The sequence below is a fragment of the Podarcis gaigeae genome, assembly GCF_964106915.1.
Source record: "Podarcis gaigeae genome assembly, chromosome: 10".
NCBI classification, from domain to species: Eukaryota; Metazoa; Chordata; class Lepidosauria; order Squamata; family Lacertidae; genus Podarcis; species Podarcis gaigeae.
Window position 1 is genome coordinate 71410824 of NC_139686.1, and position 19165 is coordinate 71429988.

A 19165-nucleotide genomic window follows, 5' to 3' on the forward strand; every position below is an offset into this window, starting at 1 on the left:
CATTTGCCTCTGGACCCACCCACTTTTGCCTTGGTCTCTGTCCACCTTTGGGAAAGTGGCTCCCAAAGGTTCTCTGTGAGAGAATGTGGTTCTCTACCCCTGTTTTAGCTGTAGGGATTAGAAAACAAACAAACCCCATTTTGTAGGAGGGTTAAAAAATGATGTTGCAACCTGGAATGGTAGAGTCTGGATTCTACCACCTGATTCTGCTGCACCTGTCAACCAAACTTCAGGTTGTGATAAGGAAGCAGCTGTCTGTCCTGTAAAATTTAGGGAACCAGAAAATGACAGCTGTATAGTTCCCCCTTATCTTTTGCTCCAGAAGTTCAGGATGGAATCACTCCACTTTTTTATGGCAATAAATATTCCACAAGCAAATTCCCCTTTCCATTGACAGGCGTCATTTTGGTGTGTGATGAAAAGGGTCTGTGTGAGCCGCCTGAAAGAAACATCAAATGTCAAGCTCCCATGTGGTAGCTGTGATAATTCTATTCAAATCCCTGGGGTGCGATTCCATCCTCAGAGTGATGTCTTCCATAGACAATGGAGTGCTGGTGAATTAGACTCCCTAAATTTTGCAGGAAGAAAACCCCCAACCTATCTGAAGTAAAATAAAAAACAAAAAATGCTAATGACAGAAATTAATACAGCTACAAATGACCCCTTTCATAAATTCAGAACTAGAAGCAATATAAACAGTGTACTGTTTTCCTTAGGTATACCAGGACTCTTAGTCAATAGTCATTTATCTTTTCTCCCTGGTGCTTTATTGCTGCTACAGGAACAATACTGACATCTGGTCCTTAATATGGTGGTAAAATAAGACATGGGAGTGTGATAATCATCCTTCTGCATTAAGCTCAGGATAATCCTTGTGAAACTATTGCAGAATAAATTGGTTTTGAGATCATTCCTAGCAAGCAATATTGAAAACTGAGTATGAATTCTTTGGTGTCCACCCACCACAAAGTAAAAAAATACAGGAGAAAAAAATCAGAAGCAACCACAAATTGTCTAAAGGAAATATAATTACCATCTACAAAGTGTCCCAGAGTTACCCCTAAATCTGGAGGTTCTTACTCTGGCAAAAAATGGAAGAAATTTCACAGGACGCAAGAAGAGTTTCAATAGCCCAACAAACCCATTTTTCTGTGGCACAGAATGCACCCCTCTCCCATCCCATCAAGGTTCACATAAAGCAAACATTTCAAGGCAAGTCTGATTGGGAATTCTAAAGAAGCAAAAGGTCTAAGACTAGTGAAATTTACAAGGTTTCCACACATCCTTAGTACTGCAAAATAATAATATTTTTTTTTAAATGACCCAGGATCAGCTGAAGTTACTGAAACATCAACAAACACTACTCTGATCCACATGTGGCACTCCCATTCATTTCCATGGAGCTCCAGCCTGAATGCTTCCTGGCTAAACATGCCTATAAAGATTTTCAGGATTGCAGTTAGCAGCGTTTGAGCAAAATATTTTGAGCTGAAGATTTTTTAAGCTGCAGGCAGAACGTGCATTTCCCCTCACTATATCATCTGTTAAGTGTTTGATTCAACAAGCTGTAACAGCTTTATAAAACTATAAAACTAACCAGTAGCATCTGGTGTTTTTAAAAATTATTATTAATCAGAGAAACCATTAAAAACATTTACAAGTGCTAGCTTTTAACTTTTTAGAATGTATTTTAGGTGATATGCTATATATTCCCCCCAAAAGCAGACAGTTTTACTATCAGATAATTATCCAGACAGTATACTGTTCACAATTTGTTCTATTCACAAATTCACATTTTCATATCCCAGGAAACCATATAAATCAACAGTCACAATTTGGCTAACATGATCTGCAAGCAAGTCTCTTTAGATTTATTGAAACATGTTTCTTTTCCTGTGTGCACATTCCTTATATAATATTTATATCATATTAAGGCTACAGGGGCCGTCCACTCTGAACGTTCTCCGGAACTGAACTCTATGGTCCTGTCCCAGAATCATCCATGCACTGTCATTTGCTCGGCCCATTGCGATGCAGGAGGAAATGCACATTTATACCACAAGCTTTTTTGTTTGTTTTTTTAAATAGACATCTTCCATGTGCATTGCCAAGGATGCTATTCAACTCAGTTTCACCCTAAGTCGGCACATGACTCAGTTAAGGACAGTAAAACTCAGTGGGTGTACCCTGAGTAAAACCTAGTTGAATGCCACCCCCAGTGTCACACTCGCTGATATGGATTGTGCATCCACGTCCATTCTGCGCATGCAGATCCAACAAGGGAGCGCACCTGTGAAGGCTGCAGCCACACAAATATCTCCATTGTTGGTCTGAGTGTCTGGATCATCTCCAGGCTGATGAGTGTCTTGTGACTTGCAGCAAATATCTGAAAACAAAAACCACTCATTTCCAGTTCCTACCAGTCTCTATCATTCGATTTCATGATTAAAATAAGTGGCATGCCCAAAGTGAGAGCTCAGAACACTTCGGACTATCAAACAACTTCTCCCATTCATGCAAAGGTTAATGTAGCCGTTTCATGAATGAAATGACACATATTTACCCAACAAGAGCAACTTGACTGTCCTGGCATCTCTCACGGCATCTTCTTGGAGTCTTTTTTCAAGTTCCCGTGACCTTTTGGCTGATTCTTTAGACTCAGAGCTGACTCCACTGCCCATAACTGTGGAGCTAAATTATTAGCTTATTGTCCAAGCAAGCTGGCAATGTCTAATCACAAGGAGCCTAGTGCAGAAGTCTTACAATGGAGCTTAGTTATTCCCTAGTCAGCCTTCTTTCTGCTGCCTGCCTTCACTCCAAAGAGCAGCTTCTGGTCTGTCACATGTCTCAGAGGACAGGACAGAAGGGATTTTGTAGATGCCCATGAAGTCAGCTTGCTATGATGTCAGACATGTAAATGTACCACATTGCTGCTTTACCTTTGGAAAAACATGTGTAAAAAGCACAGCAATGAAGGCGACGACTCTGTGTTTGTGACACCAGCGGTGCTTGTAGCGCAGAGCAATTTCATAGGGGAGGGGGGATATGTGGTGCAACCAAAGTAAAGCAGTATGTTTTATTCCCATTGATCAAAACAGTTAGGCACATGCTTAATAGAATGAGAAAATCAGGGACCATGTCAGATGCTGCTGTTGCTGCTGATTTATCTACCCATCACCTTGTGGTCCCAGGGCAGCTTATAACATTAAAACACAGAAGTTTTAAAAAACTTACATGTTGTGTTCACCTCCATGCCTTTTTATCCTTAGCCCCCCTTTTTTGGCTTCATAACCCCCCACATTGTTTGCTTTTTATTCAGCTGTGTTTTTATTCCATGACACAGAAGGCTTACCTTTTCCAAATGTACTCTTCACAACAACCCCGTGAGGTAGGTTTGACTGAGCAGGAATAATATCTGGCTGAAAATCGCGCCAATGCAATTCATAATTGAGCTGAGATTTGAACCTGGGCCACCCCCACCGAAGTCGAACGCTAGAGCTACTGCACCATACTGGTTCTTTATTGTAAGCTCTTTGGGGCAGGGATTTGTGTTTTGGGGGATTTAATGTCATATACATACTTGGATGGTTCACTAATGACAACAACAACTGTCAGACCACAAAAGTCAGTGGGACCTTTAAAGTGATTGGAGTGTCTGTTTGTCTGGTTGTGTCCTTTGCTATTGAGGGGGGAATAGCACTCTCTGTCAGCAGGCAAACCAACTCCATTGGTGTCTCCCTGTTCAATGAGGCCAGTTCATTAAACTTCACAGCTATGGCAGAAGGCTACGTAACAACAGGGTGGGAGCTCTGTCTTCCCCCAAAACTCTTCCTTCCCATGCTGCTCTGCATGCATGTGGCAAATGAGGCAGTTGCTTCTCTTGCAACTCTCATCCAGAAGGAGAAAAGGTGGTATTCATGTGGGAAAGGGACAACGTAATTGATCCAACACCTATACATGACGTTGTTGGCATTCCACTGTCTCAAGAAGCAATGGAGTGTGCCTCTGGGGTGAGGTCAAACCACTGCGTCAGTAGCACTGAAGTGACCTCCCTGGGGCATAAGCCTGGGCAGTATGTATGGAGGTCCTGGGCTGCCCAGACAACATGACCCCCCTCTTGCCTCACTGAAGTGATCCAAAGGAAAGCAGAGCAATCCGTTTGGCACCAGCTTGGCTGCAGGAGTTGCCAGAAGGAGGCGTACAATGCGTCTTGCATTTGTGTAGGGTTTACTCCTTAGCCTTTTCTTCTCCTGAAGACGTCCCACAAGGCAGGAGAGGTTTAGGATCAGAGTGACCCTCTTAGCCACTGCTGTCAATGGAAGGCAATATTCAGTGCACAAGAGCAGGAGCTGGGCCTTTGCACAGGAATGGAGACCTGGAACCCCAGCAGCATACAAGCAGCCTGCTCTGTGAGTGCCAATTGCCCCTGCCTTGCCTGCCTTGCTTCCAGTCATCCTATGCTGCTGAGGTTTTGCATCCTTTTTTGCATTGTTTGAAAGCCCAATGCAGTGATAAGCATATCTGGGGGCCTCATTTATTTTTCAAAATTACAAACAGACCACAAGATTTGGTTTGGACCTCACTTCTTCAGAAAACAGCCAATTTGGTCTGGTGCGTCAGAAGCTGCCTGGTTTGGTTTCACTCCACACCCAAATCCTAGTTTCGAAAAGCAAAGTTTGGTGACTTCCCAATGCACTATAGGGAAATCTAGAATCAACTATACCCCTCCCCCCTTTAAAGTGTTAGGTAGACTTTGCAGGCACAGTAGCCTTTCCATCCATCCAAATGTCCGAGAAATAGGTCCAGGGTTTTTTCTTCCATGAATTGTCTATACTTTTATTATTTATTATTCTTTCATTTTTGGCAAAAACTAATAAAATTTGCCTCTTTGGAGGAGATGGATCCTGTCAAATTTCAGAAAGATAACCGTAGCGATTTTTCTCACACGGCCTTTACAGTTTGGAGATGGTTAAAAAATGACTCACTTAATCTTCCCTATTGTTTGTTAGCAATATATACATCCAGTAGTAATATACATCCAAGAAGTGTAAAAAAAAATCCTGCCAAAGAGATGAAAGGGGGCTGTGGTGGGTGCTTTAAAGTGGATTTTGGGGGTATCCCTTCTCTCCCTGGGTTTTTGGGAGAGCAAAAGGTTTTCTGTGATGAACATGGCATTCAATGAAGAGATGCGCCAGAAGAGTAACCTGCAATATTTCAGAAAGAGGAGTGCAGGGACCAGAGAGTTAAGATGAGTGGAACAAAACAGCTTCAGGACTGTGTTCTGCTCAGCTGGCACCAAAAATCACATAAACTAAATTGCAGATTTGACAGGAGCAGAAATGTGAGCCTGTGGCACCCAGGCAGGAGGACTGGAAAGCCCAGTGCTACCCAAACCATGAGCAGAACTAGCAAAGAGCACAAAACAGACAAGAACAAGGCTGGATTTAGACCACGTCAAAGTAACAATTCAGTTAAACGCGTTGTAAACTCACACAGGGAAATCCAGTAGGGAAAGACGGGACTCCACAGTGCCACCTGGTGTCACAGTGTTATATCGCACATAAAATGCTTTTTCTTTATCAATCTAGCTGAGTCCAAAGTGATACATTGCTTCAACCACCATGCCCCAAACTTCTGCAGTTGAAGAGCCTTGGTAAAATTATTTCCTCTGTTTAGAAGTTAAACCTGTCAGTCACAAAAGAGCTCTCTCTCTCTCTCCCTCTCTCTCTCTCTCTCTCTCTCCCCCCCCCCCCCCCCCGCTACTCTCAGTCACCCTGTCATTTCACATGTCAAACTTTGGGAACAAATGTTTCTGGTTTTTTTGCAGACATGGTGCCTTATCAGAAATGCCGGTGTATTATCTGGATACCATTTACAAAACAACAACATTTATCATCTTTGAAACATGCAAATCTAAAACACCATACAACCCTGCCCCCCTCAAACCCTACACAACAAATGGCATTTTGAAATGATGGCTCTATTCTCTTCCATGTAGTGGCTGGTGCACCAAAAGCCATTTTGAGCCACAGGTGAGAACTCAGTTGTTTTCACTGAAAGCAGAACACTGGAAAATCTTTCCATGGCTTCACTTTAAGCAAATTGAAATGACAGTATGGGCCTGGAGATCCTGGGATGTCATCATTTAGGATAGAGTGTCTGTGAGATGGCATGTCACGGCCCATCCCAGATAAAGAAGAAGCACACGCCTGATATTTTACTGTCTATTAGCAAGAGAAACCTTTGCAGCAGCTTCCGTGGTGCTCCAGATACACACGACGCATGCCTGCTTCTCGCCTGTAGACAGTGGTCCACCGGTCTGGGCCTTATGAAGCAGTTGCAGCAACAGTGGGGCCCCTCTGCTCCTTTGGCTTATATACCCTCCTCCGATGGGCTGCGTGCCCACCACCTGAGACGTTTCCTGCATGGAAGTCATTGCTGCTCTGCCTTTTTCATGCCCCTCCTGGTTCCAGGAGACTCTGGGGTGGGGGGAGGTGGGGGATCTACTGACCCATCCATTGCCTGAACTGCCCCTTCTTCCTCAGCTACATCCTGCACATCTTCCTCTGCCTTTGACTGCCCTGACTCTCCCTCCTCCCCTAGCTCCTGCCTTGTGGGTGGCACGACTGGTCCCCTCTCCTGGGTCACTCCCCTGGTCTCCTGCCTTCACCACATTCTTTTCAGGAGCCCTGCAAGGCTCTGACATGGCAGATTTGGCCCAACAGCTTTCTTCAAGCCTAATTTTGGGAGAGGCGAGAGAGTGGGAATGTGTGGTTGCAGAGTGAGCACAATGCCCACAACATGCTCTCTGGTTTGCAAATGTGCCCACGAGCCCCAAGTGTTGGAAGCCCCCGAGACTGTGTTTTTCTATGTTGCTTTCTCTCAAAATACACATTTTCAAATGCATTTTGAGAGCTCATTTGGGTCAAGAACTGGGTTGGAACAGTATGTAACAAAGTTCTGGTATGCACATTTGTCCAGGGTTGCCCTCCTGCAATAAGTGAAAATCCGGACACATATTCCAAAAAGTGAAAACCCGGACATTTGAGCAATTTACGGCCGGACATTGTTTCCGACGACTGAATCCCAGCTGTGTCCAGGAAATTCCAGGCGCATAGCAACCCTACCTTTGCCCATCAATCTGGATGAGAATTCACAAAGATTAAATTTGCCAAGCATCCTCCACAGTCCTGGATGACTTTACTGATGGCTTACCTCAGTTTTAAAGCAGCTTCCTATTTTTACTGTGGCCTTGCTTAAAAGAAGAGTCTTTTTTAAAAAAAGAATTAGAGACACTCCTGATCTCCCTGAAAAACAAAGTCGGAGCTCTTCCAGGTTTAGTCAGCCTTCATCCTGATTTGTTTGTACTGCAGTTATACAGCCTCACCATCATTCCCACTTTCCCAGCTATTTTCTTACCACATTCATCCATGTTTCATTTAATTAGTTGGCCTGTTACACAAGTGCACCAATCCCAACTTAATTGTACTGTATAACTTAAATCTGTCATTAAATGATCTGAAGATCTGATACAAAATACTGCTGTTGTGCACTAGATGGCAGGATAAACACCTGCAGATAATTGCTGCGGAAACTGACACACTGTTCATACTGTTTTTTGAAACAAGAACAGCAGGCAACCCACACAACTATATCGAACTTGGAATGTGGAAAACCTCCACACCATTTGGTCTGCCGTGTCTTTTCATTTGAGCCACCTGGTATCAGGTGCAGAGCACGTCAAGGTAGGGAACGCTCGTGCAAAGTTCTGCCCTTCCCAAGCACTGAGCACAGGGTTTGCACAGCCTTTGAGCAGTGCTGGGTGCCAGGCGTTTGGGAATTGCTGTCAATTACCTGATGCCTTGGGACACGGGTGGCGCTGTGGGTTAAACCACAGAGCCTAGGACTTGCTGATCAGAAGGTCGGCGGTTCAAATCCCCGTGATGGGCGAGCTCCCGTTGCTCGGTCCCAGCTCCTGCCAACCTAGCAGTTCGAAAGCATGAAGTGCAAGTAGATAAATAGGTCCGGCGGGATGGTAAACGGCGTTTCCGTGCACTGCTCTGGTTCGCCAGAAGCGACTTAGTCATGCTGGACACATGACCTGGAAGCTGTACGCCGGCTCCCTCGGCCAATAAAGCAAGATGAGTGCTGCAACCCCAGAGTCGGTCACGACTGGACCTAATGGTCAGGGGTCCCTTTACCCTTTACCTGATGCCTTTATGATGTCAGATGACTGCCAGGTGGGTTGTCCCGCCCACCTGCCAAAGTTGGTGCTTGTCAGTGAGAGAAGTAAGGATCTGGCCCTCTGTTTTCTACCTGAGCTGTTGGAGGTAAAGGGTGAAGATTGCAATCCAACTTGGGAGTAAGTCCCATTGAATTCTAAAGTATTTATTTCAGAGTAGACAGAGGGGCGTGCACTCTGTCCTGCTAATTCCAGTGAAAATCTGGAGTATTCCTCCCAGTGCAAATGATTCTCCTCATTTCTAGCTAAGCCCTAAGGCTGCAACTACATAAGGTACACAGGAAAAGCTAATGGGTGCGCCAGGCCTGGGGTTAAACCAAGCAACACGGTCCAGGAACGGTCCCAAATCCAAGGGTTCCATGAGGAGTCAGTCCGATAGGGCCAAGGCAGGACACAAGGCAGAAAACCAGGCAAGGTCAGGCACAAGGTCACAGGCAGGGTCTGGCAGACAGCAATGTTGCTCCCGTAACCTGGGGTGGAGTCCAACAGCCTTTTATCTTTGTCGGGGTAACGACTGGTCCTGATCTCTCGGTGACTCACCTCCCTGTTTCTCCCGAAGGCGAGCACTCCTCCTGTGAGTACTCAGGTCTCTCCTTCTCTCAGACCTGAGTCTCTGCAGCTTGGGAGACGTAGGTGGGTTACTAGACCCAGGGGCCGTCTCAGCCTCCCCTGACCCAACCGGTACTGGAGCAGGTGTAAGTGATTGGCCAGCTGGAGGCAATGAAGTAATCCCCGCATCTGGAGCCAGGGCTGGCTCAGGCCCCTGACTCAGCCCAGCTGGTGCTTGTTGCAGGGGAACCTGTGCAGACTGGGGCTCTTCAGAATCTGGCCCGAGACTAGGTTCAGCTGCCGCCTGAGGCAAAGGATCCGGTGCGGACTGAGACTCCTCTGGCTCTGAGTCTGAGCCTGGGTCCCAGGCCATCACAATGGGTGGCAAACAGTGCGAAGTTTCCATTTTGAAGGAAATGTTAATAGTGATCAGCATCTGGGGCAATGCAACATGCTCTTTCCAAGAATCACTGCGTGGGTAGATGGGGCAATGCCTGATACAGAATGTTCCATAAATTTGTTCCTCAATCCATTAGGTGATTGAACTGAATATCGATGCGTGCAAGTTGCAACAGGATATGCTTTCCACAGTCTTTTAAACAGGAAGATTGCACACTTATAGTAAAACAACAGTGCAGAATATATGTGTGTGTGTGCATGCGCACATGCGCGCACTACTTAAAGCTATTTTGTACCTATAATTTTCAGGGACCACAGTGCCAACAACATTTACATTCCAAGGCTAGAATGTATTTCTGGGCCTCTAGGGGTACATTTTCTGCTGATGGTGTATGTTGTCACCCAGAATCTAAGGACAGCAAAAGAAGATGAACAGAATACAGCACAGACTTCTTTAAGAATGTCTGAACTGCATATTTCCATTCAGAAGGGTATGGGCCCAGCTCAACCCGGTGTCAGACTTTTTGAATTCAGAACGTTCACATCATGAGTTCCCCTCACTGTGAATATACCCCATCCCTATCTCTCTGATGCCTTGAGGAAATCTTTGGGAAAAGAAAAGGCCATGGAGTAAACCCTACACAAATCTGGAGTGGAGGTCCTAAGACGGTTGGTACACCTGCTACAGGCAAGCTGGTGCCAAACAGATTACTCTGCTTTCCTTTGGACCACATCAGTGAGACTGAGAAGGGAGTCTTGCTGTCTGGGCAGCCTAGGACCTCCATACCCGCTGCCCAGGCTTGTGCCCCTGGGAAGTCACTTTGGTTTCTGGTTTGACTTCACCCCCAGAGGCACACTCCATTGTCTCTCAAGACAGAGGGATGCTAACAGCAACAACTGGTAGTGGCTTTCAAGGATTTCAGGCTGGGTTTGAACCTAGGACCTTCTGATTGCAAAACAGATGCTGTCCTATTGCCCTTCCTCCTTGCACCACAACATTCCTGCTCTAATAAAGCAAAGGGATTTATGTGTGGTTATGTGTTTACCATAGAGAAGCTTGCAGAAACTCTCCTCTGTGCAACTCTCACCTGATCCCTACTTCCTACGCTAATGCAAAAACAATGCAGCTAACCATTAGATGCTGCCCGGCTCCAAATCTTGCAACATTATCTGTGGGCTCAGCTCTAGGCAGGAACATTGTCCTGAGAGGAGAAGAAGAAGGGGAGTTTGGATTTAATATCCCGCCTTTCACTCTCCTTAAGGAGTCTCAAAGCGGCTAACATTCTCCTTTCCCTTCCTCTGTGAGGTGAGTGGGGCTGAGAGACTTCAGAGAAGTGTGAGTAGCCCAAGGTCACCCAGCAGCTGCATGTGGAGGAGCGGGGAAGCGAACCCGGTTCACCAGGTTACGAGTCCACCGCTCTTAACCACTACACCACACTGGCTTAAAAGACGCTGATACAAAAGACCTTCATCCTAAAAGAGTTTTGCCTTTTACCAGGTGCAACTCGTTTTCAGTGCGGAAGCTTCAGTTAGTGCAGAATGCAGCAGCACAATTGCTGACAGGAGTGAGGCCTTGTGAGTGAGTAACACGTGTTCTCAGAGAGCTGCACTGGTTGCCAATTTGCTACAGGGCCAATTTCACGGTGTTACTATTAGCATACAAAGCCCTTAGCTTACCTACAAGATCGCCTTACTCTGCATGTGCCCAGTTGACTGCTTCAATCCGCAGAACAGGCACGACTGCAGATGCCACAGAATACCCTTTCTGCATTTGTAAGAACTGGATCATTTAGTGTGGCTGTGCATCAACTTTGGAACTCCCTCCCTATTAAGATCTAGCTGGTGCCTTCACTGTACTCTTTTTGCTGCCTGCTAAAATCAGTCCTGTTTGGACAGGCCTACCCAGGTGCTTAGAAAGCTGAGGTAATTTTCATTTGTTTTAGTATTTTGACTTTTGTATGTCTTAAAGCATGGTTGTGATTTTTTTCTTGATCTTGCTGTTTCATCCCTGGTATGCCGCTTTGAGGTTTTTGTGTGTGCAAATTTATGAAATAAATAAATTATATTGGTGAGAATTGCTTGCGAAGATGTGTATATTAAAAGAAATATGCACAAGATTCTTATAATTATTACTGAGGACTTCCTTTTGTAAATAAAAAAAACACCATGAATTGATGTGGAATGTGGAGAAGTGAATTTAGTAATTGCGGGGGGGCGGGGCGGGGGAACAACATTAATCCCTTGTTGCTCCTTTGTTTTCCTTTGTGGCTCTTTTGAGAGCTCAAAAAATCTGACTTGTGGGTTTGAGGAGAGGAGGAAGAGCTGCCCCATCTCTCTGGGGTATGAGTAGGAAAACTGGCAACTGAAGCTCTTCGTGAAATGAGGACTCAGGAAGCTGAACGAAGTCTTAGAGAGGCCCCGCCTTTCTCAATTGCTTGACATGAATTTCCTGTCAAAGGAACATTTTGTGTCCTGCGACAAAACACCTCCACCCTAAAAGAGTTTTGGCCCCTTTAACCTTTTTCTTTAAAAACTTAATTTTAATCCCCACATCAATTCACATTTTAATCAACAGTGCGTTGCAATCATAAATCATGCCTACTCTGAAAAGCAAACCTCATTGAGTTCAGGGGGGCTTACTCCCAAGTAAGTGTGTGTTGGATTGCAGGCTATGCAGTTATATAACTTTTAAAGTACTCCACACCTATTAAGCCCTTTTTAATGATAACCCTGTGGCTCAAATTTAACACCACCTTATAAAAGGGAAAGGTTGAAGAATATGCTTCGGCCAGAGCCATTAAGCGCCTAAGCATCTGTAACTGTATATTATGGGACTAGCAAACATGTTACTGGTCTTCTAAAAATTGAATATCAGGTTTGTGGATGTGTGTGCGCGCACACACACACAAGATATTCATCAGGTTGCCCCCAAGATTGAGGAGGCCCAGCACATGTAGTACATGTATGACATCATATGTGCGAAATGCATCACATGACATCACACGTGTCTCCCAACTTCGTGTAGGCTGGTGCCGCCTTCTGCTAAGCTCTGCTGGTTTCTGCAGCATCCCCTGCCACCATGCAGGCCAGGGCAGCTTTCTGTGACATTCAAACAAATATTGAGGGGGGCCAAGTCTCTTGCAAACATATTATATAAAATTGTTGAATAATACAAATAAAATCATTGACTGCCTTTTCATTACCTCAACCCACACGGTTCCAGGAAAGAACAGCAAGACCTTTCTTGATATTTACTAATCAGTTATGTTATCTTAAAGGACAGCCGAAGGCATAATAATTTGCTTTTCTATAAATACCCCTAGGCCTGGGCATTTGTTAATGGATAATCCCTTTGATTTCTGGAAAATAAATTGCTAGCAGGGTAGGAGTGTAGGGCTTCTAACCTGGGCATACTTCTTCCAAAACTTGCATTTGGATCAATATAACAAATGGCAGAAAGTAACATCTAGATTTATCTGGTAGAGGAAGACACCAAGAATAAAATATAAATTACTAATTGATTCTAAAGAAAGAGGGGGCTGAATATAATCTGAAGTTATATTATGAAGCGTCCTGCCTCTGCTGGTTGCGGGAATGGATTTTGTTAAAAAATACAGATTTACTAGACCTGGAAGGTCATGATAATAGATTTGGGTGGCACGCATATTTGTGGTGTAATAAAACAAAAGTACATAAAGGATTCCTGCACCTTTGATACAAGGTATGGGATAGGTATAAGAATTTATTAGAATGGAGAACACCATAGTGGCTCTCTCCATTGGAAGCAATTTCGGTAAAAAAAGTAAACATGAGAGGCCAGTGGGCCACCTATAGAGATTTGTTAAAAGAGGCAGGAAACCAATTAAAATTGGGGGGGGGGGGAATTGAAGATATTAGAGAATTGTTAATGGACTGGCCTCAGTATCACCAATTAAATGATGTGTTTAAGGTTGGACTTCCGGGTTGGCGCCATCGCCGAATGGCGGACTCCCTCCGAGCTCCGGAGGGAGCCTGCTCGGCAGGGGCTGGGTCCTACCGCGCCGGCAACGCGGGGACCCTCAAAAACCATGGGCGCTGAAACCCATGGGCATGGTGACTCGGCGGGCACCGTTTGCGCCCCCCCGACCCGCGAAGGAGCCTTTTTAAAGGCTACGGAGTGGGTGACAGGGGGTGGTGGTGCTATGAGTCCTCTGCTTTCCCTGCCGAGCGAGCGGGGGAGGTGCAAAAAGGAAGTCAGCCCCCCCCGTTGTAGAGGAGTTAAAGCAAAGGATTTGACAACTAAGATCGAGTGCAACCTTATTTTGATAAAGTTATTAATTTCGCGATGGAAAATTACAAGACTGGGCTGGAGGAGAAAAGTGGAATGTGAATTAAAATGCAACCCCCCCCCCGGAAACCCCGGGAGCGATCCGTGAGAGTGCCGGGAGAGGAGAAATAGAGGTTTTGACAGCTGTCAAAGGAGCTGTCAAAGCGGAAGAACAAAAAGAGAACTTTGTTACGAGGACTTTGCTGGTTACATTTGTTACAAATTGGATATAAATTGTTTAAAACAAGGAATAATAAGTTACTTTGACTGTTGGGTGTGATCGGGAAGGAAACTGAGTTATTATAATCCCTCTAGAGGAGCTGTGGGACACTACAAGTATTGTTGGCATGGAATTTGAATAAGACTTTTTATCTCCTGGGAAACTGCAGAAATGGAACACTATTTTGTCTACAGAGGTCTACACACTAAAGGAGACAATAGATTTATCTATTGATGAATGGAAGGGACTTGACGTAATGTTTCGTTCCTGAATAACAAAGCCTCTGCAGAGGAATTAGAAGCTTTTGGAATTAGAACATTTGTGCAGGAGAGCAGGGGGGAAAAAAAAGGAGGAGAGAGATCAACAAGAACAACAAGAATAACAAGAACTGGACAAAGTTGGAATTGGGAACATTTGGGACATCCAGATCTGAAAGGTCTAAAGAAATAAAATTGGAGTTTCTACTCTTAAAATACAAAGATCTGGATGGAAAGAATGGACCTTTTTGAGACAGACTCCTTCCAAGATTGGACATTCGAAACTAAAGATGACTAAAAGACGGCAAAGACTATTAAAAAGATGGCAAAGCGGACTGCTGAAAGTCTATGGCTTAGATGCGGGAGCTCCAGGAGGACAGTAGACATTGATGGACATTGGGAACACAACTGGGAAAGGGGGGAGGGAAATTTGGAATCCAAAGGGTGTTAAATTACATTTTATTCTTTTTTCTATTTTTTTTTTATTCTAATCTGTATTGCATATCAAAGAGGGGAATTCGTGGAAGGGAACAGGTCGATTTTAGGGGATGGGAAAATATTTTTAAATTGGGACAATGGTAATAATTTTAAAATTTGGGGTAAGAATTTGTTGAATTTATTTGAAAGAATTGGAATACAAGAGGGGGAGGGGAGGGGAAGTCCTGGAAAGATGCCAATGAAAATATGGTTTTAAATTTGGATGTTTTTCTTTTTCTGTTATATTTGAAAATCTTTAATAAATATTATTATAAAAAAAATGATGTGTTTAAGGTTGATAAAAATGGTTTTGATACAATGAGATTGAGGTTTGAAATAGATCTGTTGGAAAATAATGTCAAAGTGTTATCAAAAATGTACAAATTACTTTTAGAATGGCATACAAAGGATGAAGAAGGCAAGGCAGTGATGATACATTGGGCTAGAGATTTTGGGTATAATATCCAACTTTCATCTTGGGAAAAGCTATGGAAAGAAGAAATAAAGTTTACTGCATCCTGTTCATTGAAAGAAAACTATGTGAAAAATGACATATCACTGGTAAAATTGCTGAAATGTACAAAACAAGTTCAAAATTGTGTTGGAAATGTAAAGAGAAGAAGGTTACTTTTTACCATATGTGGTGGACATGTACTTTCTGGCAAATGTTATATAATGAACTAAAGAAAATGTTTAAAAATACATTTGTTAAAAAACCAGAAGCCTTCTTACTAGGTATAATAAGTGAAGAGTTACCAAGAGAAGATAAAAGACTTTTTATGTATGCAACAACAGCAGCGAGAATGCTACTAGCCCAGAGATGGAAAGAGAAATACCAAAAAAAGAAGAATGGCAGATGAAACTGATGGAGTACGCAGAGCAGTGGCGTAGCGTGGGGGGTGCAGGGGGGGGCGGCCGCACCGGGCGCAACATCTGGGGGTTAGGGTTAGGGGGCGCAAATCCACGGGTTAGGGGGTGCAAATTACTTGCCAACCCACGCTACGCCACTGACGCAGAGATGGTGAAACTGCCGGGGAAGATCCGAAACCAGGAACATCAAGTATGGTTAAGTTTTATATATATAAAATTATCAAAAACCCATATATATTTCATATATTTCAATATCTATCTATCTATCATCTATCTAATCTATCTTTCTATCTATATCATCTCTATCTATCATCTATCTATCTATCTATCTATCATCTATCTAATCTATCTTTCTATCTATATCATCTCTATCTATCATCTATCTATCTATCTCTACTATATCTATATCTATCTATCATCTATCTATATCTATCTATCATCTATCTATCTATCTATCTATCTATCTATCTATCTATCTATCTATCCATCATCTATCTATCCATCATCTATCTATCTATCTATCTATCTATCTATCTATCTATCTATCTATCTATCATCTATCTATCTATCTATCATCTATCTATATCTATCTATCATCTATCCATCTCACAAATCTTCCCTTCTTTTCTGTTGGAGCATATCTGGAAATTATTAGGATGGGTAACAAATTCAGGAGTCTTATGGCTCAAAAACCTCCTGCTCTTTTCTCTCAAGTTGCCTTTTCCAGATTGCAATTCTCTTTCTCTAGTTGATACAACTTGCCATTGGGCAGGTGGGTTATTTGAGCAACCTTTTAATTTGAATAACATCTCCCTGTCAGCAAACATATGAATCAGAAACCAAAATTTATTCCATTCATCAGTTCAGATTCTGTTTTCATTATTCTGCTGGATTTCTTCACTGGCCTGTTATGAATGATCACTGCAAGATCATCTGGGGCCCTCTTCCTAGAAGAATCACCATGGGAATTTGAACTTTTCCCCTTGTTCAGTTCCTTTCCAAGTATATTTATTCATCCACCATTTGCTGCTTTTCCCTCCAGTCTTCGCTGTAGGACAGGAAATGAGGTGTGTCAATCTGAAGTCCCCAAAGTTCCATCAAAACACGCCTGATTGGGGCTTGAACAAATCAGATTAGGTGAAGGGCTGAGATCATTTCCTTGGAAGGCAGCAAGTGGGTGGTCACTATACTCCTCTCCTGTCTATAGCCTTGGATCCAGAGGGGTTAGGTTAAGAATGAAAAGCGACTCCTCCAAGCCCATCTCTTGAGCATTCATACTGATGTGAAAGCAAGTTTCCGAGTTCAGGTTCAGATCTTGATAGATATCATTTAATTGTTTTGCTACTGTATTTCATAGGGACTTACTGAGCTCAGACCCATCCCAATCTTGATGTACCTTCAAAACTTCACTAACTTCAGTTTCTTTGCTGGTAGGTCTTTGCTGTGGTGATACAGTGATAATTTGTTGTCTCCACTAACCTGGCCAATGTACCATTTATGGCATTCAAACCTGAAACTTCTTTTTCCAATTCTGCTAAAGATTTACTGTTTGTTTAGACAGGAGACACTGGTTGTGTAAAACTTCCCATAGTGAGGGAGTTTCAGTCTCTGTTGTGGCCAAGTCTGTTGTGCCAAGTTTATTATTACACACAGTTGATGTTTCATTATATGGAAGAAGTTGGCGTTTGCCTGGGAACATATGTATCAGCTCCTAATAAACCCAGATCAACTGACTAGTTAGCTAACCTTTCATTAAAGGAGTATGTAGCAAATCCTCTTATTTTGAATAAGGCACCTCCAGCCCCATTCCTTGCACACTCGCCAATGTAAAGGATCAAGGCTGTCCATATAAAACAGGTTAAGTACCTTTTGCCACAATTGCTTTGCAGGTACTGCTGCCTTCCTTGCTCCAGCTGCTGAGTCATAGTTCAGCATAAACTTCTGTATTAAATTTGGCAATGGAGTTCTGGAAGACTTGTTTGAAGCACTGTATGTCTGTGCTAGCACGTTAATCATGATGAAAGTGTCAAAACTGCAGCGTATCCTTCAGGCAAGATGGGTGGTTAAGCGTTCCTTATCAGCTGAACACTGAGCTGAATCAGCTGTTTTCCCATCACCTCTCCAATTAAAATATATGGCCATTAAACCCACATAGAAGTAAAACAGATAAAACTCATACACTCCTTGCCTGTATGTTACAATTAACACTGCTGAGGCAACTAGAACTATTAAAAAACAAATTTAACTAGAACAGAAGGCAGACCTCAAAGACAAGCAGGCTTCCTTGTTGCTAACTTCACCTCATCTTAGTAATAAATATTCCCTCCCTGCATGATACGGCACCAGTGGCAAGTTTTATCCTCATATCTCACCAGGAAAAGGACAACTTAAACACCTTCTCCCTTCATATTGTGGGGAAGACTACTGACCACCTCCGACTAGTATTTAATTTTTAAAGAACAACAACATGCTAATTTTGTTACTCTCATATTGTGTACTTAGTAAGAATCTGAGTGTTCAATTTACAATTGATGTGAAATTTGAATTGGGAATTTACAGCTAGGGAGTGAGTGGAGGGATTCAATTCAGTTTGCAATTAAAGGCAAACTTATCTAATTTGGACTTTCTGAAACAATGAGCAAACCGAAACAGAGTCATCTTCAAAATTCTTATTTCTCCAAAATATGCAGTGCAGTTCTCCAGCCAAATAAGGTGTGCACAAAATGCATATATTAGTAAAATAACATACCAAAAATGCATTATTAGGGACAATTGCTTGTTAAAAAGTGCATATTGGACAAAAATGCAAAAAAAAAAAAATGCATTAAGTGGAAGAAATTTGCATCAAATTCTGGTAATTTTCAAAAGGACTTTTCTAACAAATATATTTAAAAATGAAAAAGAAAACATTGCAAACTGATGTGGAAATGTGGAGAACAGAATTTAGGACTGGAAAAATGAGAAAGGGAGATAAAGTGAAATTGACAGATTTGCCCATCCCTTTTTCCAGTTTACAGTCCATGAACATACCCACTGCATGATATAACCAGTTGTAGTTGCTAGTAGCAGTCATCTCAGTACCCAGACAGTAATCTGAAGAGAGTATCACATGCCCAGAATATTCTCTCCACCTCATCTAATTAATATCTTCAAGAATCCTATTTGTATTTTGGTTTCACTCCTCCAGCAGTAGTTGCTATTGCTGGAAATAGGTCAAAGCATTATGTATATGAGACGCAACTCCCTGAAACGAACCTCTTGCCGTCTTAATTCTTGTAACCATCTGGATTTAGCCAGGCTTTCATTTATGGATTCTTCCCACTCTTGATCCTGCAGCTTCTCCTGGGACAATAGGCCTAATTTCATTCAGTTCATGACAGTAGATATTAAAAGGGACAGGTAGGCGGGCATCTACAAAAGTTCAGGTAAGCACACAAGTCAAGAGGCTGGCTCATTAGGGCAATGGGGCACTGCCACACCAACGTCATTCTGACCTCATTCAGACCCCACATGTCTGCCTTTTTCTTATAACCAGCCCAGAGGGTGGAACTGGCTAATCAATGGTTCCTCGTCATCCCGGAAACAAGTGACAAGTGGGGTGCCGCACGGTTCCACCTTGGGCCCATTGTTGTTCAAGAGCTTTATAAATAACTAGCGTGAGGGTATCAAGGGGCTGCCTATCAAATTTGCAGATGACACCAAACTGGGAGGGAGAGCCAATGCTACAGAGGACAGAATTGGGATTCAAGATGACCTTAAGAGATTGAAGAGCCGGGCCAAAATGAATTTCAGTAGGGACAAATGTAAGGTTTTACACTTAGTCAGCAAAAACCAGCTGCACAATT

General features: G+C 43.2%; 1 protein-coding gene across 5 annotated transcripts in view; it reads right to left on the bottom strand.

Annotated features, from left to right (window-relative positions):
* The window catches only part of LOC310826547 (guanine nucleotide-binding protein G(t) subunit alpha-3), a 53156-nt gene that overhangs the window by 14228 nt on the left and 19763 nt on the right, over nt 1-19165 (bottom strand). Inside the window, exon 1 of one of the 5 annotated variants that reach the window (XM_083701625.1) lies at nt 2564-2800. The exons of the other annotated variants lie outside the window; for them this stretch is intronic. Coding sequence (XP_083557751.1) covers nt 2564-2681 — 118 coding nt within the window. The 5' untranslated portion in view covers nt 2682-2800. Of the gene's footprint in view, nt 1-2563; nt 2801-19165 lie in introns of those variants that run through there. 5 annotated transcript variants of the gene reach the window in all.